The following is a 25,257-nucleotide window of genomic DNA, read 5'->3' as shown; positions in this document are numbered from 1 at the left end:
TTGGGAAGTGCAGTAGATAGTAATCTTAATCGTGTTTGAAAATGACCACTGCGTTAATCGCACCTGAAAGAACTGACAGCTGCTCCAGCGCAGTCGTGGTACGGGTTCAGAGTTATGTCTGACTTTCACATAACCCGAAATACAGCAGCCTATGTGCAACAGACAGATAGATAGCACATAATAGTTCACATTAGCAACAAACTGGTCCATTGCGGATTCATTAGTAATGTAGCGGTGCTATAAAAATAATGTGTTAGTATAACCAAGTGCATGTTCATCTCTCTTCGCTGTTATTCCTTGTTTCTGTAAACTGTACACGTAAAGCTTCATTATTGCAGACCTCAGTTACGTCGGTGTGTTCCTCTGACTTAGGGGCCACAGAGAAAAGTAAAGCCAAGCCAAGCCAAGCCAGCGCCAGATTGACGTTTCTGTTAATAAGAACATATAAGGCGTAATGGATGGAACAGGGGACATAGAAATGTTTGAATATGTGGCCAGTCATAATGTTTTGTAGTGGAAACAAAGACTGATGACGATATATAGCCTAACTGTTCCTCTGTGGATGGACATTTGGACTCTCTCTCTCTCTCTTCTTTTTTGGAGCGCTACTTAAGCTTAGTGCATTTTAATCCTGTCAACAGAAGTGCTGAGCGCTAGTTCCTACACCGTTGAGAGGTTTTGCTATTAGTAACAGTGAGGTTTTTTAAGAAAAAAAACCGTGCCGAGTCACTTTTTGTTGCCAAATTTGACTCATTGAATCTGATATCTGTATGTGAGGTGAAGTGTGCTTACGAATAATGAAAAAGCAAAAAGTTGCGTCCAAGATATTAAGGACTGAAAAAAAATGAGAAGTGTTGCTAATTTGTTTTCACCTTCTAGCACCGTGACATGTAACTCACTAGCATTCCAAACGCGCATAATGACGACACAGAAGGAGGAGATGCAGCTAGTTTTGGCGTAGTTAGAAGCATTTGATTGGCTCTCGGGGTGTGATTGGTCGGGTTTGGCTATGTTTTCACCAGCGCCTTACATTCAGCTCCTGGCACAATGGACTTCCAAGAGTAGCCAAGGAAAGACGGTCAGGCAGCCGACAAATCGTCAAAATGATGGGACTAATCTTAATCTAACCGAGAAAGACTCTGTTTCCCTCTGGATTGATGCTTTATCTCTTTTAAAACATTTGACTACTTACCAAACACTGTTTCTCCTCGACCACGAGCGGTATTATGCAAGGAAGTGGGTTTAAAATTTAAATGGAGCTACAAGAACTAACAGTAACAGAAGAAGAATAGATGCAACGGCTTTGGTTGCGATCGGACCACCCTACATTAATTGCTGGAGGCTGTCGATATTAAAGCAACTCATAAGTAAGTCAGACCTGTATAAGATTGAAAATGCGGATTTTCTTTTAACCGAGTATTCCCAAACAGGTGGATGCTCTTGTTTTCTGTTTTTCTGCTGTTGTTTGTTTGTTTTTTTTTTTAATCGTCCCGCGAGTTATCAACAGGCTCTTACCGAGCTCCAAGGGGAAAATGCATTTCTTTGTGTGCCGTAATTTCGCCAAGCAAATAACAATATTCTCTAAATAATTATCACTTTGAATGATCCAAACAAGTGGTTCCTCGGTGAAACTCGCAAACATGAACAAGTTTTCACCGGCGGCGTAATGTCAGTGGAATAGTTAGTTAATAGTTAGCCTAGTTAGTTCATAATCATTTCATACACAGACACGGCGTCACGTTTCTGACAACGGCACAGGAAACTACTATGTTCGTGTTGTTAGGAAAAAATATGCGTCGGTAATGTTTTTGTTTTTTTGTTTTTTGGGGGGGGTTGGTTTTTTTGCTTGTTTGCCCCCCTCCCTCCCCCCAACCAACCCGTTCTTTAGATTTGGGTCTGTCAGCAGAAAACGAGAAGTTGTTGAGGCAGTGAGCCGCTCAAAACGTACGGATTTGCCGATACAATTCACGGTTTGAGAATCTCCCAATAACGTAGCTGTTTAGTTCCTGTAGGCACCACAGGATAAGTAAACTGAACACTTTTATGTGAGAAACTAAAATTACAAATATTTATACCTACCAAGCTTCATGTCAGATGTTGGGCGTCTGAAAGTGTTCTGTGACTAGTTGAACCTGTTTGGTAGGGTGTTTTTTTGCGATTTAGATTGCTATGAGTAGCTTATTTGTTTTAGTGCTCGAGGGGTTGGGTGTCATTAAAACTCACCGGCTACACCCCAACGATTTGCACTTCGCAAGAGCAGAGTTTCTTCTCACTACTACTAGTACAGACTACTTTTAGAGCAGCAGCTGTAGCTTCAGAGGCAGAGGTCCCGACATATCGCTGTTTAAATGATCTTACTAGAGGAAATCTGGAATCACTTTTGCATTGCCTCGGATATTTGTCAGTCGGTGTAGATCTGGTGGTCTGCTCGTTGATTATTTGAATCGGATAGTGACAGGGGAGTGAAGTTACTGACTTCTTCCCCTGAGCGCAACGATGAAAGTGGGACGGAGATATCTACCCTGATGCTGCACTTTGTTGCCTTAGCTTGCAATAGGCTGCCTAAATGTGAGTAGTTAAAATCATATATATTTGGCGTTTGTTGAATAAGCAGGCCGATACGGTCAGAGTACCTGTATGCATATTTTGCACGATACATGACTAACAGATTTTTTTTCCACAGCTGCCGAGATTCGTCTAAATGTTAAGATACCTTACTCGATACTTTGTTTGCAAAGCTGTCTGCGTCTGTGTGGTTCAGGGTCTCGAACCGAACAGCACCGCTTTCTTCGAGTAGTATTAGCCATGTAAATTATCGACTCGTTTGTGTTTCCCAGGGATACGATGTTACTGGCCTCCGCCGTGGTCGTGTGGGAATGGCTGAACGAGCACGGTCGCTGGCGGCCCTACAGCCCGGCTGTGTCTCACCATATCGAGGCAGTGATACGAAGCGATCCTCGGGGCGGCAGCGTCGTGCTAGGCCAAGTCGACAACCGCCTCTCGCCCTACATCATTGATCTGCATTCAATGCATCAGTTTAGACAGGACACAGGTAAGATGGCTACATACATGCATAAACTGATAAATGCATGTTTGGACACACACAACAGCTGAACTCCTGCTGGTTAGCAGACAGTTAGTGGTGGTGGACAAGATTTGACAGCTCAGTGCAACACGCCAGACCAGTCTTTTCTTGAATGCTGATTATATTTTCACCTTTGTCATCTATCAGCGTTTCAGAGGCAAAATATGCATAGTTTTTTTGTTTGTTTTTTTTGGGTGGGAATAGTTGTGCCATTTCATAGCATACTATGCTGGTGTTTTCTCAATGACAATTTGATTCCCTGTTGAAACGAATATTAGCTACACCTTTTTAAAATGTCTCGTAATAATTCAAGAGCGGTGGGAAGTTGGGGAGCTGGAGCGTCACTCCTGATTTGTTCCTGAAAAGGCAGGGGAGTGTGACACTGTGAAGCAGCTGGTAGTTCAGCTTCATGTTCAGTGACATTCTTTTAGCATTACAGCCCAATATCACAAATGCAGCTGTTGTTTTGGATGGGAATCCATCAGAATAGAGAGGGTGGTTTTGGATGAGCGGAGGGAGGGGGCAAAAAAACGAAAAAAGAAAGAAAAAAAAGATGGAATGTGATATATTTCAAGTCCTAATGACCAAAGAATCCTTTTGGCAGCCGCGCTCCACCATCCACTGAGCCGCCGTCTGGTCGTGAGCTGTTTTGGAGGTCCCGTCTCGAGGGCAGATTTCGGGGTCCCGCCCTCAGGGCAAAAGAGGGAAAGATGAAGTTGGAGAGGGAGTGGGCGAGAAAGAGTGGGGACCCTTTTTCGGGGGGGGGGGGGGGCCCTTCCTGCATTGTTCAGCTGTAGAAACAGATGTGAGGTTTTCCCTTTGTGGAGAAAGAGTGTGGGAGATGATTTCGTGGTGTAGAGAACACGGCCAGAGACCAGAGTGATGACGGACGCAGAGTTATACTTAATTATACGATCGGAGGAGTAGTTGAACTAAGACAAAAGAGGAAGAAAGTTCATGTCGGAAAATAAAACGAAAAGGTTCTCACGTGCCTTTACGTTTCCGTGATGAATGTTCACACCACGGCTATTAACACCCCCCCCCCCCCCCAAAATTGGGGTCGCTTAAATTTAAATATGCTTTTGTTCCGAGCTGACTCTATTTATCCCTTCAAGCAGTCATGCATTTTATTCAGATATACTTTCAAGTAATTATTCACAATGAACTGTATATTATCTGCCTGTCTCTGTGGTTGAGTACTGTTTTTTTTTTTTTTTTTTTTTTTTTATATACAGTAGCACAATTTATAATGTCTCTACAAACAAGATGATAGTAGAACTAACAGGAAAGGAGCAGTAGTCCCCCCCCCCCCCCCAAAAAAAGCAACAACTCGTGAAACAAGTGGCATTTTGAGACGAGCAAAGGATGAGAATACTCTTCCAGTGGGTGGGTGGGTGTCATCTGCGTTTAGCTGGCATTGAGTTGCTGTCTAAGTGCATTCACGTTAAGCCTAATGTAGCTTAATATGAAACACACTGCTCTGCAGCAGACGTGGGACTTTCTGGATACTCTTTTAGGTTCAGTGAATGAACTGGCCTGTCGTTGACAACGGCTCCATAACAGCGGTTGTTAGGTGCTGTGAGTGCAGAACATTATCATGTTTGAAAGACAGAATTGTAACGCTGCTAAAACTGTGGTGGATGATTTTTTTTGTTTGTTTGTTTGTTTGTTTAGTGTGTTGATTGGACTCATTATGCAAAACAAGACAAATGTTTTATGAGTTTACTGTGTCCTTGCTCTTTCATTTGACATTGAATGGCATCGTTGAGTGACACAGGCAGACTTGGAATGATTTGAAAGATCAAGCGAAATAGATTCAGACAGACGTGATAATATCGTTTGAGGATTTTCTGAGCTTTCACACACGCACTCAGATGCAGAGAATGGCGATATACGTTCTCCGATCTGAGGGGATTATGTTCCTTATGTAGGGCAGCATAATAGCTAACAAACCCAAGAAGAATGTCGCATGCACATGACTGTTGACGTGCCAAACCACAGAATAACAGCAGTTCTAACTAAGAGAGAACTGCGGCATTGGTTTGAGATGTAGTGTTCATGAGGCGCTCACACACACACACACACACACGCACACACACACGCACACACATGCCTGTGCACACACACATACACACACTTTGACAGACTACAGGGTTAAAGGGAACCAGCTGCAGTTTCCTTTATGAGTAAAACACATCCCCAAATAGTCAGAGAATTGGGGTTGGAGAGCAGAAGTCACTGCTTGGGTTGGAGGCACACACACACACACACACACACACAGACACACAGAAATACATACATACACACACACACACTCACACAGAAATACATGCATACACACACACACACACACACACACACTCACACAGAAATACATACGTACACACACAAACACATACATAAACACATTCACAGACACGTCCCAGAGTGACTCTGTTTCCACGAAAGGGGCTCTTCCAAGTAAACTGGAGGGGTAGGCAAGGCCACATCCAAGTTAAAGAATGCAGAACAAAGCAAGAGGGGGGAAGTGTGGTCTACGAAGAAGACCAGAGAGAGAGAGAGAGGCAAAGAGAAATTGAGAGGAGGGGGATGGTGAAAGAAAGCAAGCAAGCAGAGGAAAGGAAGAGGGGGAGAGGTGGAGGTGAAGGAGTTGGGGAGGGGGAGGGGGGTGGAGAGAAAAAAAGAGAGAAAAAAAAAACCGTTTCCCTCTCAGATTGTGCAACAGGCTGTGTAGAGTTTCAGCAGCACGTAGCCCCTTGGGTGCTGTCACTCAGTTAGTGTTTCCCAGAGATTAGAGGCACAGAAACACACACACACACAGGCGTACATACACACGCACAAGCATACATACGCACATACACACACACACATAGGCACAGGGCTGGTTTGTGTTTTTCTCTGTCCAATGACTCTCATGTGATTAGTTTTAAAAAGAGAGAGAGAGGGAGAGAGAGAGAGAGAATTTGTAGGGGCTAAGCTGACTGTGTTGAATTTTCTTATTTTCCGTTTTTCTTTTCTGTCTTTCCCTCTCCCTCTCTTTCTTTTACACTTTTAACACAGAAAAATTTAGATCATGGCTACCTTGGTTTTCTCTTTTCAAATCTCCTTCAGATGCAAAGAATCTCACCCTTTAATCACCGCTCATGACCATTCTATTGAGATTCTGTACAGTTAATCCAGATTTCGTTTTGTTCAAAGATCATTAGACGTTATTGCGTCGTAAACGAATTCTAAACCCTTGCGTTTTTTTTCCTAATCTGCCCCCTGTTTCAGTGGAACCTCCCTCTGTGTTGTGTTCATTCTTTCAGTCTGACTTAAGACAAGACTGACCTCCAAAAACAATTTAAGATATGTCTATACGGAGACAGGAGGGGCAGTGAAGGAGGTCTACAGCATAGTGGAAGGTTGAAGAGTGTGTGTGTGTGTGTGTGTGTTTTTTTCATGTGTTTGGGGGGTGTGACAGACACCACCCCCCCCCCCCCCCCCTGGAATTTTTTTTGCGTATTCCACTACCCCCTCCCGCATGCTTCATACTCAGAGAAAGAAAGGGAACTTGCGAAAGCTTGATTTGGAGAAGAGATAAAGTGAATTTTAACGGCAGGTTAGAGAAACTGAGTATGAGAAGGAGGTGTCTGTGGTTAGAGGAAAATCTACATGAGAGAGAGGGAGAGAGAAATACAGGCAGAACATTTTCTTTATTTTCAGATCATTAACTGAAGGTCTTTTTTAAATTTAGGAGATACAGTAGGCCCAGTCAGCCTTGTCCCTGAAGAATTATTAACTTGGTTTCAATAGAATCAAACCATTTTTTTTTTTTTTTATCGAGTCCATTAATACTGTTTTTCCATTACCATAGTTTAGTAATCCACAGAGCTGTGTCCCGTTGTTGGTTTTCGGGCTTATGGTTACAACTTTTTAACACTCTTTTGTACTTGTGTAACTGAAACGTGACGCTTTCGTTAACCTTAATGCATTCAAATGAAATGCCCAAGTATATCTCTCACCCATAGTCTCAAGATGTTCCCACAGTTTGTGTTACTGTGGTTTAGTTTCGGAGAAACCACAGTTGGAGAAGAAGAAGTTCTTTAGGTAACCAGCACCAAGCATGCGATGGCTAGAATACAAAGAGAGACCTCAAAGTACATTAGACAATTGTCATTGTTTCAGTGTTTGATTTATATGTACATAGTTGCAGTTACAGTAAGTGACTAATTCTTCCTCAGGCCATACGTAGTTCTTATTTTTCAAACACAAAAAAAGTAATAATAATAAGAATAATAATAATAATAATATGAATGAATAATAATTTATAATGACAGAATTTAAGGTGGGAAAGCAATCACTGTATGACTGAAGAATGATTTTTCCCAAAAGGCTGAGTAAAGTATTCCATGTAACAGATTATCATTGCACGGGTAGTGAATCATAGTTTCTAGTGAAAAAAAGCAAAAAAAAACAAAGAAACCCGCAGCATTTGCATCGGAGAGGAAATTGTAGTTTAACCCCTTAATGCCTGTGTTGTGCTCTCACGTGCGTGGGTGTGTGTTTATGTGCGAGCTGGGGGGGAAAAGGGCCGGGGGGGGGGGGGGCAAAGGAGAGAAGTGTGAAGAGAGAGAGAGAGAGAGAGAGCGGGAGAGTTCCATGTAAAGGGACCAGAGAAGAGTTAACAAAGGAACAGATGGATAGTCTCTGTACACCTGCTGGAAGGCTTTGTGTCAACTCAAGGGTCCTGGGATCCTGAACTTAATGTCATTCTATAAGATCTACTGAGACACTGCCCCTTTCTCACCAACACACACACACACACACACACACCCTAAAAAAAAAAACGCTGACACGGATGAACTTTCACCTCTCACGTGCAACATAGCTGAGATTTTAATGATTGCTGTATAAAAGTGAACAGGGCCATCTGTTGATCGGGCCGCAGCGCAGACAGAGAAATCTCAGTCATGCTAACAGATTTGTGATGATAATCGATGCGGCGGCTTTTTTTTTTTTTTTTCTTTTCAGAAAGGCAGCAGACGTTAGCGCACGTTACAGCTCTGAGGTTCACAATTTCAACCACAGAGTTTTGTTTTGTTTGCCTTTTGACAGTCCGGAATATTCTGTGAGTGTTTCGTCAGGGTGTTAGTTGCTGGTTCATAATCATGCAAGCGTTTGGACGTCAGCAGCAAGTGACTGCGTAAAAATTGTGGCAAAAAACTCACTGACTCTTTCTCTTTTATGAATGAAAAAAAAACAAAAACAGTGGAATTGTTCCTGTTCTCTTGGTTAAGGTTTAAGCGCAGGCATTGATGCATTGTGACACATTTTTCCCCCTCTTATTTGAAAGTGTGATAATCTTCCTCCTTTTTCTTACTTCTCCAAAAAAAAGCAATCACAGCCAAGTCCCCCCCCCTCCCCCCCTCCCCCCCTTCCCATTTTTAACTGATTAAACAGGGTGAGGCAGTAACTGAAAAACAGACCTTGACAAAATAAACAGCACCGTTGATTCGTAATTTCCCGTAGAAACCTCCTATGTGGTAAGCCTGAACACATGACTGCAGTTCACATGAAACTGTCTCATGACTTTAATTGACTGTATTTAGAGTCCTATCTCTGATTTCTAACGCGCTGAGAAAAAAAAAAAATTGAATGATTGTTTTGGTGCAGGTTGATGGACAGGTCAAGCCAAGACGCTCAACCCTTTTTTTTAATCCCTCCGCTGGCCTTAATGAAGTCATTATGGTGCATGGCTGTGACCTCACCCAGTATGGGATTTAGATAAGTCTCCTCACGAACGACATTCAAAGCAGCGAAACCAGTTTTAGTGTTATGTAGTACTTCTCTACCTTTTTCTATGACGCGTCGTCTATGCCGGCAGAAGCGTTGTTCAGTTTAATGCGATAATTCGTTCCATAGAGTATAAATTATGACGGGAAAGCCCTGTCTATTGTTAAATTTATAAAACACACAGTCATTATAATCGTTTTGCAAAAAGGTGTGTATTGTGTAACCGTAAAAAGTGTGTCAGACTTCAAATGTTGGAACTAGTGTGAACTTTTATGCATAAAACAGTTATACATTAAGGTAAAAAAAAAAAAAAAAGAAGTCGTCCTTAGGGAAGGTTCTTGTGTATTGGGTGAGAGAAATGTCTCAGAGGAGCGTGTTTTACTTTGTCCAAATGAACCCTCCCACCCCACCCCTGCAGGCCTTAAAGGTTTGTTTACCCTCACAGTTACCTGCTATTCATGACACACACCCCTTCACCTGTGGTTTTGCTGACCTTCTCTCTGCCCTGCCCTGCCCTCTCCCCTGTGTCTCAGACCTCAGAGGGGTAGGAGATGGAACAAGAGAGCTCGTTTTTATTAATGTCTTCCATTGTTCTGTAAATGAAAGAAAACAGGGTTGTTCTCCGGTGCACCCAGGAGAGCGAGCCAGGGCACAAAAGCACGGTGATTACAAACACAGACTGGAGAGTGATAAGCTGAGTCCGTGACACGGTGATGATGATCAAAGTGTGTCCACGCCTTTATTTGGCTTTTATACGCAGAGACGACCCCCTGGGGATTTTTTTTTAGCAATTATCAAGGCGAATGTATCAAAGACTGCTTTGTTTTGCGGGACGACGATTTTTTTTTTTTTTTTTTTTTTGTCGTCGATGACTGTATTTGGTGGTAATGTTTCTCCCTCCTAGTGCTATTGTGGGACCCTTTAAAAAGAAAAATTAGAAGATCGCGGCTTAGGGACAGATACTCCAGCAGGATATAATTCCTTCCAGGGTTTGGACGTAAATCATGTTTGTCGTTGTGTGCAAGCAGTCAGTTTGAGTTAGCTGTAGGTTTTGCTTGTGAAAATCAGAAGGGGTCTTCCCCCCCCCTCCCCTGTTTCTCTCAGAGCTAAAGGTTGCAGAGGTGTTGCTTATTGGCTGTCACTCAGATTACACTTTGGTGTCAGCACTAAACAAATGTTGACCCCGTGTACCCAAGGACTTATTTGATGTTTTTGTGTCCGGCGCTCGCTATTGCCAGGAATCCCTGAATGCATCTCTTTGCCTTGCTTACTTGGCATTGGCTGAATGGCCGTGGCACACGTTGCCCCTGGTTACCAGCCCCGATGTGATTGGACGGTTCTTGACCCACCTCTTCAGAGAGCTGGTGTTATGCCAACCCAACTCGACTCTCACGGGGAAAGTGAAGATATTCATTTCTGTGAAAGTGAATGGGGTATAAATCCCTCGTGTTCATAGTAAAAGTTCAATCTGCATTCACTAAGACCCAAATAAGGGCTGGAAGTTGCTGGAACAATATAGAACAGCACTGAGGTTTTTTTTTTTTTTGTAACTTTGTAAACCGTGTAATATCAGTGTGATGCAATGTCTTAGCCCGTGTGTCTCATCTGTTTGCTGTTGTATTTTCTCTGAAGCCTTCTGTGTTGCTTTTGACACATCACTCTTGATGAAGAGGCTTAATCTCATCATCCTGTTGCGTATATGACAAAGTTCTCACTTTAAGCTCTCGTTCTCTCTCTCAGCCGTTTCAGCTCTGCTGCCTCTGGTCCAGCTCATCCAGAGCCCCCACTGATTAGTTAGCTGCTTAAATCAGTTTTCAGGTGCTGCTGAAATTGAAGATGTGTATCAGTTGGGGTTTGGGGGTGAAGCGTAAAGGGGGCATTGGAATCTTACGGATCCCTGATAGTGGATAATGAATGAGGCCGTGTGTGTTCTGTAATGTTCACTGCTGGGCATCCCTACCGTCCTCTTACTCTGCCTCTGCTTGTCGCCCCCTTCAGGTACCTTGAGGCCGGTGCGGCGGAGCTTCTACGACCCCGGCTCGGCTCCAGGGCAGGGCTGGCTGTGGGAGTGGGAGAACGACACCGGTTCATGGACGGCGTACGACATGGAGGTGGGCATCGCCCTCCAGGCCGCCTACGACCGGCAGCAGCCCTGGCTGGACCTGGCGCCGCTGGGCTTTTGCTACCTGGTGGACTTCCAGAGCATGACCCAGATCAACCGGCAGACGCAGCGACGCAGGCGTATCCAGAGGCGGTCGGACATGGCCTACCCCCTGGTTTCGGGGCCTCTGCCTAAATCTACTCAGGGGTGGAACTCTGGGGCGGGGTCCGGAGGAGCTGCGAGCGGGGTCGGTTCGAGCGCGGGGTCGACGGGCGCCCTCCTGGGCGTCGGGGTGTCGGGTTCGAGCTCAAGCGGGAACGGGAGCGCGGTTTACCCCAGCGGGACTCTCTCGATGTCGTCTCTCGCCCCGCTCGGGCAGCCTTGCGCCTGCCAGCAGTGCATGTTGGTCATGAGCGTGAAGGCTAACACCATGGCGTCGCACACGCTCGGCCGTAAACCGCTGACTCCAAAACCGCAGAGCCCCAAATCCAACTCGGGGGGTCAGCCCGGCTCCTCTTCCACGGCCCAGTCCGTATCGAACTATTCCCACACCCTGCCTCACGGCCTCTCTCTATCTCGTTCGCTCTCGCCTCGCAAAAACTCTGCTTCCTTCGCCCAGTCGCTCTCCCTGCTCACGTCAGGCACCGCCAGCCTTTCTCTTTCCACCAATCGCCCACCTCCTCCGCCTCTCCCTCCGCCTCCCCCGCCACAGGCATCCAATCAGCAGCCTCCGCCCACGCCAAGCTCCTCCTCCTCCGCCACGCCGGCGCCCTCGGTGCCAACTGCCACGCTCATCACCACGGCGACCAGCACCACGTCGTCTTCGGTCGCGCCGTCCCCCTCGACCGGGGTCCCCGCCCAGCGCTCGGCGGCCTGCGCCGCACCCCTCCCTCCGCGGTCCAGCCTTGCTGGGCTCAGTCGTCCGGCTCTCCAGCGCATCGCCATGGCGCAGTCACGCGCGCTCATCGCCTCCGGGTGAGAAATCTGCGCTCTCTGCTGCCCCTAGTGCTCAGAGGACCAATCTCCCTTTTATGTGGAGATGATATCACCATTTTAGCCTGGTTTTAATTACATCCACTCGAGGAAATTATATACAGAGGGCCAGTGTGTTTTCTCTCGGGGGATCATAATAATTTTGGCATGTTGATTGTGAAAGTGTGTCATTCCTTAAACATTTTTAGCATGCGCTCTCGTTCTTCAATTGCTAGAGGGGTGTAGACACAAAACAAAAATTAGAACCAGTTGCACTTCTTTTATTTAAAAAAAAAAAAAATGTGTCAGAGAAAACGATGAAATGCAGGCATTTTTAGCTAGATGCGGATAGACGTATAGATCAAAGTGCCTTTTTTGAAATGTGGCCAAAAAGTCAAAGTCCATTGCATCGGTCACATAAGTTCAAGGTCTGGGCATCTGTTTCTACCACTGCTGTTTGTATACTTTTTTTGTGTGTGTGTGTGTGGTTGTCTGGGTCCATACTGTTCACCTTGGATAGGGTGCTGGCTCATGTGTTACTGCTTAGGGCTGAAGGGATGGAGATGTTCACGTCGCTTTTCTGTAGGTCCACATGATGTTGGGAAGATGTTTGTAGACCGTCATAGTCTGTTGAATACTAAGTGACTTTCTGATGAGGTTAGGGTTTTGATGTCTAATGGGATAGTTTCTCTTGTGTATGCATGCATGTGTGTGTGAGTGTTTGTGTCTGTGTGTGTGTGCGTGTGTGTGTGTGTGAGCTCACAGGAATGTGTTTTGGATAGATCTGAGACTCAAAACATGTCTGTGCATGTGTCTGTGTTTGTATGTACTCATGTGTATATGGGAGCATTCCGTGTATGTTTTAATGTTGTGTGAGTTGGACCGTGTCTATGTGGAACTTGTAAATGTATGTGTGTTACCATAAGGAATTTTTATTTCTTTTTGATTGCGTAACTATGCGATGTGTGTGTGTGTGTGTTTATATCTGTGTGGGAGTGGGGGAGTGTGTGGGTGTGTATCTGTGTGTGGGTGTATCTGTGTGTGTGTGAGTGTGTTTCTCACACTGCTAAATCATCCAAGTCTGCTTGATGACCATCTGGGGACAGAGCACTCACAGAATTGAGGATGAGGATGGAGAGAGCGAAAAAAAAAAAAAAAATGAAAAGAGCGACAGTGAAATATGGGAAAGAGTGGGTCAGTAAGGGTCAGCAACTCCCTCTCTTTCCCTCCCCCCCTCTCCCTCTCTCGCTCTCTCTCTCTCTCTGTCTGTCTGTCTCGCTCTCTCTCTCTCTCCCTCTGTCTCTCTCTCTCTGTCTGTCTCTCTGTGTCTCTCTCTCTCTCTCTGTCTCCCTCCCTCCCCTCTCCACTGTCACTCCACTCTTCCCAGGGTTTCTTCTCTCCCCAGTGTTGAAGAAGACCCTCTGCACCTATTGTGTGTTGGCTCAGGGTTTCCACGGTAACCTTTGTTGGCAAAGCAAGGCCTAGTCAGCATTGGGGACACAATGCTGCTTCATTGCAGCGCTTGGCCTTTTAGACTGTGCAAGGGAGGGGCCGGGGGGGGTGAAGAGATTGGGGGTGGAGGGTCAAGCAGAGACAAAAGAGGAGGGCACAGTCATTATTGTAGAGATCTGCCTAAGTCTGTCTTGAGGCATTTGTCAAAGAGAGGTTTTTTTTTTTTTTTTTTGGTGTGACGGGGCGGGAGAGTGGGGGGGGGGGGGCGGTCTGGGTAGATGAAGACTTGGTGGGGGCCGTTCATTGCAGCCTGCCAGACGCAGACGCTGTCACACGGGGAGAGGGGAAGAAGGGGGTTGTTTGAGGAAAACAAAAGAACAACTCGGCGGCTGGCAGACTCATTGGCAAAGATTGATCACGTTAAAGGCCAGAAATCAGGACAGGAGGGCAGACAGAGAGAGAGAGAGAGAGAGAGGAGAAAAACGAGATGTGGATAGAGAGAAAGAGTGGAGAGGATAAAGTCCAGCAGGGCCAGGAAATAGAGGAGAGAAAGAGAGAAACAGCAGGCTTCAAATAATTAGTTATCAGGTGTCGGCCTTACAGGTTGCCGCACTGAAAGAATTGCACGTACGGTATACCTCCAGAGAGAGGGATTGGGAGAAGACAGAGCGATTGAGCAATACGAGAGAAAAAGAAGAAAGGATAAGTGGAGAGGGAGGATAATTCTTGATATTTTTAGTTATCGAGTTTCAGTTAGTCAGTTCCCCCAACCCCCAATGCAACTGCATGCTAACTCCCACACACACGTACACGCTCACCACACACACACACACACACCACACACACACTTTGAGCGGCTTAAAAGTGTCTCATAACCAGAGAGGTACACATGCAGGGAAAGTAAATATTGACCATTCAAAGTAGGCAGAGGGACAGACCATGCGCTCTCTCTCTCTCTCTCTCTCTCTCTCTGTCTGTCTCTCTCTCTCTCTCTCTCTTTAAATGGGTGGAATGTGAAAAAAGACAGTTTGGTGATGGTTGGGTAAAAGACAGGATTAGAAAAAAATGGAGGGATAGAAAAGAAACAGAGAATGTGGACAAAAGATGAGATTGAAATTGAATTGAATTTCAGCCGGGTCCAACAACAGTTAAATAATAACTTATCAGTTATTTAAAATTTAACTGAGAACAAATGCATAATATGTCAACTATACTACATCAGTTTCAACAAGTTGGAGTGAATTGCCTCAAGTCACCATTAGAGGGTGCTAGCAGTAGCTAAACGACGCTGTAGTTTTACTCAAATAGCATGTTCACAGGAGATTATGGTCACATTTCTGTCACGTCTGTGAAACGCTGTAAGAAAAATTCTGTTTTAAAATGCCAAATGCTGCCAGAGTCTGTCTGTGTCTGTGTGTGTGTCTTTGTGTGTGTCTGTGTGTGTGTCTGTGTGTGTGTCTGTGTGTGTGTGTGTGTGTGTGTGTATATAGACACACAGAGGCACACACACAGGCACACACACACATATACATATTTATGTGGTGATGAATTGTGCATATGAGTGCGTGTGTGTGCGTGTGTGTGTGTGTGTGTGCGTGCGCGTGCACATGCGTGTGCGTGTGTGTGCGCGTGTGCATGTGTGTGTGTGCATGTATGCGTGCGTGTGCATGTGTGTGTGTGCATGTATGCGTGCGTGTGCGTGTGCGTGTGTGCGTGTGTGTGTACGTGCACGCGCGTGTGTGTGTGTGTGTGTGTGTGTGTGCATGTATGCGTGCGTGTGCATGTGTGTGTGTGCATGTATGCGTGCGTGTGTGTGCGCGTGCGCGTGCGTGCGTGTACGTGCACGCGCGTGTGTGTGTGTGTGTGTGTGTGCGTGTGTGTGTGTGCATGTATGCGTGCGTGTGCATGTGTGTGTGTGCATGTATGCGTGCGTGTGCGTGTGTGCGAGTGCGTGTGCGTGTGTGCGTGCGCGTGTGTGTGTGTAATGCTGGAACGTGGGAGCATTCTGTTCTGGCCGGTAAATTACTCTGTCCCTCTCAGAGTGACGGCCATCTGGAGACAGAGAGGAACAGTTGTAGAGTGGAGGAGTGAAGATGGTGTGAGTGTGTGAGTGAAGAGGAGAGAAAAGAGAAGGGTGTGTCTGTTGGGGCTGTGGGTCGAGAAAGGTCAACAACACCCCCCCTGCCCCACACCCAAACATACCCCAGTCCCACCCCCCCCCCACCCCCCTACCCCCCTGGCCTCTCTTCAAATTCTTAACAGCAAGACTAACTCAAGACAACTTTGTTTTCATGATTAAATCACCTATATCCATTCACATGTAAGTTCAATCACATATCTTCCCACATTTTAAAAAATATGTGTTTTAAATTTTTTTTTTTTTATCTTAAGATGATGAAAATGCTTTTAATTTCTTTGCGTGACAAGTAATTTTTTTTTTTACTGGGTTTTCTTTTTCGGTTGCGTATACCATGCGATGCTGAATGGTAAGATAAAAATGCATGTTTAGAGCTTTGAGTCAACATAAAAAAGAAAAAAAAAATCCTTGTTTATTTTAAAAAATTCTCACTGTACAATTTTCAAGGGACTTTGACTCATTCTCAGTCTGAAGTCTTGCCTGTTTTACACTTTAAGAACAGTTAAGTGTTTGTTTAGTCAGACAGTGAGAAAATGCATTTGGCACCTCACTGTTAAGTGCAGAAATAATGACTTAATTATCTGTAATTATCACACACTGTGTAAGATGTGAGAGAACTCGGCCGTCTTCAGAGACAGAGACTCACTGTGTTTTGAGAGTTAGAGAAGTATGAAGAGAAGAGAGAGAACAAAAATTATTCTATCGTGTCTTTGTTGGTTTTAATATGTCCATGTGTGTGCCTCTGTGTGCGTGTGTGTGTGCCTGTGTGTGTGTGTGTGTATGTGTGTGTGCACCTCGGTGTGTTTGCGTGCCTCTGTGTTTGCGTGCCTCTGTGTTTGCGTGCCTCTGTGTAAGCCCCTCTCTCTGTGTGTGTGGGCCTCTGTGTGTGTGTGTGTGTGTGTGTGTGTGTGTGTGTGTGTGTGCGTGTGCGTTCCTCTGTGTATGCCTCTGTGTGTGTGTGTGTGTGTGTGTGTGTGTGTGTGTGTGTATGTGCCTGTGTGTATGCCTCTGTGTGTGTGTGTGTGTGTGCGCCTCTGTGTGTGCGTGTGTGCGTGCCTCTGTGTGTGTGTGTGTGTGTGTGTGTGTGAGAGAGAGAGAGAACATTATCCCTATTCTGCTACATATGGTTCAGCAAACCTAAGCCTAAGCAGAGCCATGTATAGGTCAGATCAAATTGAGATTTTCCTAGCAGGTGTTCTTCACTCGTTTACTGTTTCTCTTGTACTCCTTCACTCCTTCATGTCTTCTCTCATTCACAAGTTCACACATTCAGATGTTATACTCTATCACATACTCTACCCTATGTGATACTCTATTATCGCATGTCCTGCTCCATCAACTGGAGGCCTGACTGGTCTTTTCAAAGTTGAGATTCTCCCGATTACAGGTCTCCTCTCTCTCTCTCTCTCTCTCTCTCTCTCTCCCCCTCTCTGTGTGTGTGTGTGTTTGTGTTTGGTCTCTATGGGTGTGTTTGTGTTTGGTCTCTGTGTTAAGTCGGGCAGTTGGGAAGTGTGTTAATACTGTTCAGATTAGCAGACATCATCACACGGGCAGCACTTGGAGGTCTCTCTGTCTCTCTGTGTTTGTGTGTGTGTTTGTGTTTGTGTTTGGTCTCTATGGGTGTGTGTGTGTGTGTGTTAATGCCAGTCGGGCAGTTGGGAAGTGTGTTAATACTGTTCAGATTAGCAGACATCATCACAGGCGCAGCACTGGGAGGTCTCTCTGTCTCTCTTACCTCATAACTCCCAGGCTGCAAGCACAGCAATGCATGAGCCTCTCTATTAACACAGCCTTTTAATTAAAGCGATTAATCTTTCTTCCCCTTCCCCCTACATTTCCTTATCCCTCTCCTCCTCCTGTCCTGCCTCCTCTGTGCCAACACAACCAACGCCGCAGTCAGTCAAAGCCAACAGATGCTTACAGGACCTTAAACCCTATATATAAACTCATGTCAAAGGCATGCTTAGGTACAGTCAGTCACTGGGTGGTTTTATGTCAATTCATAACTGACTGAGAGAAAGAGGGACTAGTAAAAAAATTATATATATATATATATATATATGTGCGTGTGTGTGTGTGTGTGTTTGTGTATATATATGTGTATATATATATATTCCCCCCCCCCCCCCCCCCACACTTCCAATACATCTGCTGACACACACACCTCACACACACATTAGCACATTTACCTCACCTGAGCCTTAACCCTAAGATTATCCTTTCCAATTTAAAGCCTGCTAAGTCAAAACATCCAGAAGGCCGGGCTCTGGGCCGATGGTGCATATTCACTCATTCACCCATCTGTCATCTCAACCTGCACGTCCTTCTCTGGGAAAATTCTATGAATAGCACCGAGGGGCATCGTACGTCATAGATTATGGTTGAAAGCATATTAGATTCTGTATCAGTGCCGTGACACACACACACACACACACACACAACCTCATACAAATCTTTACTTACTTGTTCCAAAAAAAGTACTGCTATTATACATAGTGCTGCTATGAAGGAAAGGTCAGATTGACCTGGAACACAGTGCTGATTTGTGATGTGGTGACACAGTGGTGAGAGTAATTTCCCATCAGAAAACTGAAGAGGGTCTTTATTTTTTCTTGACAACACATATCCATTCCCATGCCCTTATGGGAACCTAATTTTGAGTTTGTCATTATAACCCCTGCCTTCGCTCTATTAGTCCTTTGTCAAGAGGTAAAAACAGCACATCTCTCTCTCTCTTCTTTCCCTCTCTCTCTCTCTCTCTCTCCGTTCTTTCAAAGTGCTCACTGAAAGGCATCGTGACCTGTGGAGAAACAATGTAAGACTGTGCTGTTCTGTGGAGAGGGACGTAGTAGTTAAAATATGTATAAGTGTATAAGCACTTTACACTGGATACTATTAGTACAAATGTGGGTCAGATCTGTGGTCCTCACCATTTGAGAATGGAAGTGTGTTTGTTTGTTCAGGAAGGACTGAATGTTTGTGTTCCTTGTGTATATATTCAGCATGGGTATACTGTGTTTGCACATTGTGTGTCAGTGTGTGTGTGTGTGTGTGTTTGCGTCACAGTCATGTGAACTTGTGACGTGCAGGTAATCTGCTACAGGTGCGGCGTGTGTGTGTTGTGATGTCAGGCACCAGATGGAAACTAGTGGATTAAGACTATAAGAGAGCAAGTTTACACAGAGACACACTCATGCACTGTGGCAGACCTATTCACGTTGGAGAACTGTGCTTTGGAGTGACAGAGAAATATCACAGCAGCAACAGAACATGGAAAATCTGAAAATTACTCAAACGATCTGACACGTTGAAGAGAGGAGAGGAAAATAACGGGAAAGAATAACAGACGGGAAAAAAAAAACAAAACAGGTCTGGGGGGAAAAAAAAAAGAAAAAAAAAAACGTTTGTGGAAGATAGAGAGAAGAACGCGAGTGACTCAACTTCATTTTTTTCTTTTTTTCAAAGTCTCTCATCAAAGGAGGAGCGTAAAAATCCGCCCTTCCCTTTTTTTTAAGAAAAAAATTTTCTTTCATTCATAGATTTTCGTTTTTGGAGCATGACGGTTCTTAGACAATTTCAGTAAGTATTTAGTAATACAGGCTTGGTTTCATTAGCTGACTAAGTATTATTCACTGTTATCGCCTCTAAATGAATTTAGGATGTCCTTTTTGTGTGGGTGTGACTACGTCTTGCCTTAGCGTACTGTGTTTGTTCATTTGAACTCATAAAGCAGAAACCCGTTTAGGAGCTGAGTGACATCTTTATTAATGAGGTTAATGATTTCTTCTCTCTTGTTTGATTCATAAAACTGACTGGATACATATCTGGTTGTGACTAAAAAGTTCTGGGGTGTGTGGTTGTCAAATGTTCGACAGTCATTTTGATAGACATCAGAGATATTGTCTCTTTTTAGCGATGCAGTGTGATTATGATGCCATATGTTTGAATTGCACCCCCATCCACACTGTTACCGTAGCCCTAAATTTAAACACGCAAGTCCTGTAAAAACATAAGTCAAAGAAAAACTGATGTATAGACAAATGTACCGCTTGAGAAAACATGTCAGTTTTCAAAACACATACACCATTGTCTAAGCTCGCAATGGCTGGAAAATCTGTTCATTGGGATCGGAAATATTGCACGGTGTTTTTCTCTATGCTCTTAAAAGTCCTCACCTCTTAATTCATTAATTACAAACCATTTTCTTTTGCGTGTCGTTCTGTCTCAGCTGGTGTAGATTGACTTTGTTGCTAAACGACGTAATGATGAACTTAAAGAGTAATCCTTGGTTTAATTAGAGCTAATTGAACCAGGTCAGGAGACTGGGCTTACGGTCAGCCGGATGCTGACAGATGGGTTTTGCCTTTGGCATTGGAGAGAATGGTCATGTTGAAGAAATGGCGCTACAGCCAACTGGAGGGATTAACAGTTGATCCACATCTATCTGTGTCTGAACCTCACCTGCTTGTCTGAGTCATGCAACGGCTTTGTGTGAGTGTGTGTGTGTGTGTGTGTGTGTGTGTGTGTGTGTGTGTGTGTGGGGCCGAGCACACCTGGTGTGTCATAGGTGGTTTGGCAGAGGTATGTGTGGGCGCGCGTGTGTGTGTGTGTGTGTGTATATGCGCTTGTGAAATCCAGAGCAGTGTGTCAAGTGACTTAATATTCCCAGTATAGCGCTCTAAGTCGTTGGCATGGACGGTAGTAAACAGGCCTGTTATTCAGGAAGTTGTTTATAGTGTAAACAGCAGGTGTATAACCTACATGTTTCTTGTCTTTCAGAGTACCAACGGTACCGGTGAAGAACCTCAACGGTTCCAGTCCGGTTCACCCTGCTTTGGCAGGTAAGAGCAAAAATTACACACACACACACACACACACACACACATATGTATATGTACACACAGAGGGGCTGCTACAACTGTTACTGGACTTCAAACATGTAAACTATGGACACATGCTACTGTATGGTTTAAATCTTTTTATTCACGTGCCTATATGTATGCGAATGCTACTAAAACTATCTGTTCGTAATGAGTGAGTCCTCTGTGAGAGTATTTTTTTATCTGTGTCTGTGTCTGTGAGTATGTGAGTGCATGTGTGTGTGTGCATATGCGTGTGTGTGTGTGTGTTTACTAATGATTTTCTCTTATTTGCCCACAGGAATCACTGGCATTTTAATGAGTGCTGCAGGACTGCCCGTGTGTCTGACTCGTCCCCCTAAACTAGTGTTACACCCTCCCCCTGTCAGCAAGAGCGACATCAAACCCATTCCTGGACTCAGCCACTGCTGTCGCAAGACCACCAAGAAGCAGGCCCGCAAGAGTGGGTGTCACTCACACACACTGTCTCTCATGGACACGCATACACACACATACACACTCACGCACATAGACACACACACATAGACACACACACACACAGGGACACTCTTTCACACACACACATTCTGTCTCTCTCACATATACACACACACTCTTTCTCTCTCACACACGCATGCGCATGCTTGCTCACTCCCTAACTCTCTCTTTCTCTCTCTCTCTCTCTCACACACACACACACACACACCTTCTTCACGATATATTTTACATTGTTAATGTGATATACTCATGCATTAACACCTATATGGGGGTAAAAAGAAAAAAGTCAGAAACATACAACTCTTAATACAGTCTGAGTTTATGAATGAAATGAAACGTGTGCACAGAGACGTAGCATTCACACATATGAACCTTTTCCTTCCACAGGTAAGACGCCAGAGGATGTGGTGAAGAGGTATTTGCAGAAGGTCAGAAACCCTCCTGAAGAGGTAAGACGTCCCCCTGTCAACCACGCCCACATTCAGCAAATACTTCTGTTTTTTGTTTTTTGTTTTTTTCATTCACAAAACCTGTTGAGTCAAATCCTCATTGTTGGATTTACAGCATAGTTGGAAAACTCTCTAGTCCAAGAATGTAACAGTTTAAGTAACATGAAACGGTGAAGATCTGTCCAGATACTGGTTATTTACTTAATCGTACCATAAGGAAATGAGGCTGTTAACAACACCTCAACATCTAACTCAGTTCTGTCCCATCTTCACTGTTTCACTGCATTGGTGGCCCATGTTTCCACATACTACTGAGATTCAGACATATATGATATGTTTATATATCTATATAATATGTCAGTATCTATATTTCTATGACGTTCTATCTATCTGTAATAAAAACCCATAAGATTTGACAGTAGCACTGAAGTGTTGGACTGGAGCCATGTGTCAGTTCACCTACTGCTGTATCTGACATTATGTGAGTTGGTAATAAGACCATATATAGATGATTTCTCTGGCCTCTTCTCAGGACTGCACTATCTGTATGGAGGCCCTGTCTGGACCCTCCGGTTACAAGGGACCGGGAGTAGGGGGCGTGTCGCGGGCGGAGTCCGTGGGCCGCTTGGCACAGTGTGGGCACCAGTACCACCTGCAGTGCCTGGTGGCCATGTACAATAACGGGAACAAAGACGGGAGTCTGCAGTGCCCCACCTGTAAGACCATCTACGGCGTGAAGACTGGGAACCAGCCGCCTGGGAAGATGGAGTACCACGTCATCCCGCACTCGCTGCCCGGGCATCCCGACTGCAAAACCATCCGCATCATCTACAACATTCCCCCCGGGATACAGGTAAGACCCGTCCGCTTCACCTACACACGGAATCAGATTAAACATGCATTTGAGACTCTGCACTAAATACAACATAACACCTGACACACAGGGAATACTTATGCATGCATGGTTTGAATTATGGAGGGGGGGGGGGGGGGGGTTATGGGGGTCTGACCCCCTAATTAAGACTTGGACCTCCCCCCAAGAGAGGTAAAAAACAACAGTTCGGGGGGGGGGGGGTCCGAAACATTTATGTATCCTATGCTATATAGCCCTGGCGAAAAAGTTGACCCCCCCCCGATTGTCAGTGTGTTATTCGCACTCTGTATTCATGTATACAAAAAAAACAGACACCTGGATGTACTAAGAGGAGTTTTCGTTTCTATGGGCATGTACAGTGAGCATGGTACAACTTAATTCTGTACTTTTCTTCGACGCCACCCGTTTTGAGATGCATTGAATAAAATTCAGATGACGTACTCCTTAAAATGTACGTGCTTGAACACCGTCCGTTTCTCTCCGAAACAGAGTATAGAAGTACAGTGTTAATATACTGTGCGTGTGTAGTAGAATAGAACTAATCAAATCCTTTTTCTTCCCTTCCCTTAAAGGGACCAGAGCACCCGAACCCTGGGAAACCCTTCACTGCAAGAGGATTTCCACGTCACTGTTACCTTCCCGACAGCGAGAAAGGCCGCAAGGTACTTTGCCTGAGTTTGTTAATACCTCCTCTGATCACCTGTTCGCATTTACCTGTCAAAAAAAAATCTCATGCCATAAAACATGACAGTGTGATTACATTAATGCTTTCCTTCAAATTTATCGACGGCAAGTCGGCACCTATGAATGACTCAGGGGCTCATTCACATAAAAGGAGCAGGGTGTGTCTGTCTGACTTAACATCCAAAACATCTAATGTTAACCACAGAAGCCCTTAGAGGCAGATTGTGGTCAGCGCTGAACAGTGAGAGGAGAAAGTGGTTCTTAGAAATGACTTCTAAGGAACGCTTCACAGAAAATGGGAGGATGTTTTGAAGAATCTGTGTTTAATTCGAGAGGGAAATGAAACGGTGGGAGTGAAGAGTATTCAGTGGACAAAAGCGTACTCACTCATGCTCTCTCTGTTTTTTCTCTTTCTCTCCCTCCCTGCCTCCCTCTCTCTCTCTCGTCCTCCCCCGTCACCCTTTGCTCAGGTGTTGAGACTGTTGTTGGTGGCGTGGGACCGCAGGCTCGTGTTCTCAGTGGGAACGTCCAGCACCACGGGCGAGTCGGACACGGTCATCTGGAACGAGGTCCACCACAAAACGGAGTTCGGCTCCAACTTGACCGGCCACGGTTACCCGGACCCCGGTTACCTTGACAACGTGTTGGAGGAGCTTAAAGTCCAGGGCATCACAGAGGAAGACGGACAGCAGCAGTAGCGAGGAGAGGAAAAAAAAAAAGCGGAAGAGCCAAAAGAAAAAAAGAGCGAAACGTTATGGACTGGACCAGCTTGTAGTATTGAGGATCAGAAACAGGGGAATTGTGTTTTGGAAAGACATCTGTCTTTTGGTCGCTCACTAAATCACTAAAACTTTTTTTTTTTTTTTCCTTTCGTTTTTTGCATTTAAGAGCATGAGTGGGACTGTATCAGTTAGACGTCATAAAGGAATGAAAGAAAGAGAGAGGGAGAGTTTTGAAGAACCTGGCTTCGCTGAGGCAGACAAAAGATCGGTGTACCGTCGTAAAAACAGTGGTATGCTCAGACAGTAGCTACTTTTACTCACAATATGTACCTCACCTACAATAAAGAGCCTAGAGGTGTTTTTAGCCACGTATGAGCTAACACAGCTGTGATAACTAGAAGAAAAGCATTAGAGTGAGAGGATAAGATGTTTGGGAAGTTTTAAGATGGAAGGGACAGAAAGGGCGGAGACAGCGAGATTAGAATGGGAGGGGGAGGGGACTCGTGCAGGGAAATGAAGGGAATGAGAGGAAAGAGTGAGAGAAAGATGGACAAAGAAGGTAACATGACTTAGAAGTTGATTAACTTAGACTTAGGTGGTGGAGCAGAAGCTGTGTGTTCGTGTGTTCGAGTGTTTGTGTATGTTCGTGTGTGCGCATGTGTTTGTGTGTGTGTGTGTGTGTGTGTGTGTGCGCACGTGTGTGTGAGAGAGAGAGAGTGAGAAAAAACAATTGTGACCAAAGCCTCCGGCGTTTTTTCAGAATGGACGAGATGCTTGTCCACAGACAACCACTGAATAAATGTGAATGAAAGTAACTGTAAACATTTACTCCCATGTGGTTCCTCGATTCCACTCCTCAGAGACAGTCCTGGTAATGAGGATCACGAATTAAAACACGTGTGCTTTGATCATATTACAATTACCAGTAACATGTAATATCATTCCATGTGTAGAAAATTTTTTTTCTATTTGCTCAGTTATGTTTTTTTTTTTTTTTTGTTGTTTTCCTTTGGTGACTCCTGGATGCCGGTACATGTGTCTGTCTAAACGGTCCGTGTTTTGAAAATGGTTCTGCACTTTTCTTTGTACGATGTCCAGCTTCTCCCAGTGGTTGAAGCTGCTTCATTCAAACTGGTACTTAGTTCAAATCCCTCATCTTCATCTCACTCTGAGAGGCTCAGATAAGAGGTGGAATTTTTTTTTTTTTTTTTTTTGTCTTTTTCATGTGAATGGGTGTTAGCCTGACCTGATTTTTCGATAACGAGGAAAAATAAGTACGAGATTTCCTGGAATGAAAGATGCTGGGGCAGAAGCTCCATGATGATCTGAGAGAAAGGACAAAAAAAAAAAAAAAAAAGAGACGCACATAAAAAGACTTTCGATTGGACAAGTTACAGGGAACGATAGATTACGTAGCAGACGTCAGAGAACTTAAAACACTCTGTCACACACACACACACACACACACACACAAAACCAAAACAAAAGAAAAAAGGACCTGATTTCCAGCTGCTTCAAAAAGATTCCTAATTCAATGATTATATTTCAGCCTTTGCTTGAGAGTCACTCTGTCTCAGTTTGAAAGAGATGGGGCGTTGTTACGTATGCGACTGGAAGGCAGGTTCTTGTCCAGATCCCAGTTCCTAAAG

The 25,257-nt window shown here is 44.7% G+C and overlaps 1 protein-coding gene across 1 annotated transcript; it reads left to right on the top strand.

The window, feature by feature from the left end:
- Positions 1 to 2,523: 2,523 nt before the first annotated feature.
- On the top strand, positions 2,524 to 24,255 carry dtx4b (deltex 4, E3 ubiquitin ligase b). Its single transcript, XM_030787964.1, has 9 exons — positions 2,524 to 2,568; positions 2,838 to 3,052; positions 10,859 to 11,936; positions 20,302 to 20,363; positions 20,683 to 20,844; positions 21,267 to 21,328; positions 21,861 to 22,181; positions 22,775 to 22,864; positions 23,357 to 24,255. Coding segments are annotated over exons 1-9 (2,220 nt in total). The 5' UTR covers positions 2,524 to 2,566; the 3' UTR covers positions 23,585 to 24,255.
- Positions 24,256 to 25,257: the final 1,002 nt, after the last annotated feature.

Source organism: Chanos chanos, chromosome 11 (genome assembly GCF_902362185.1).
Source record: "Chanos chanos chromosome 11, fChaCha1.1, whole genome shotgun sequence".
NCBI classification, from domain to species: domain Eukaryota; kingdom Metazoa; phylum Chordata; class Actinopteri; order Gonorynchiformes; family Chanidae; genus Chanos; species Chanos chanos.
This window is presented reverse-complemented; position numbering and strand designations above follow the sequence as displayed.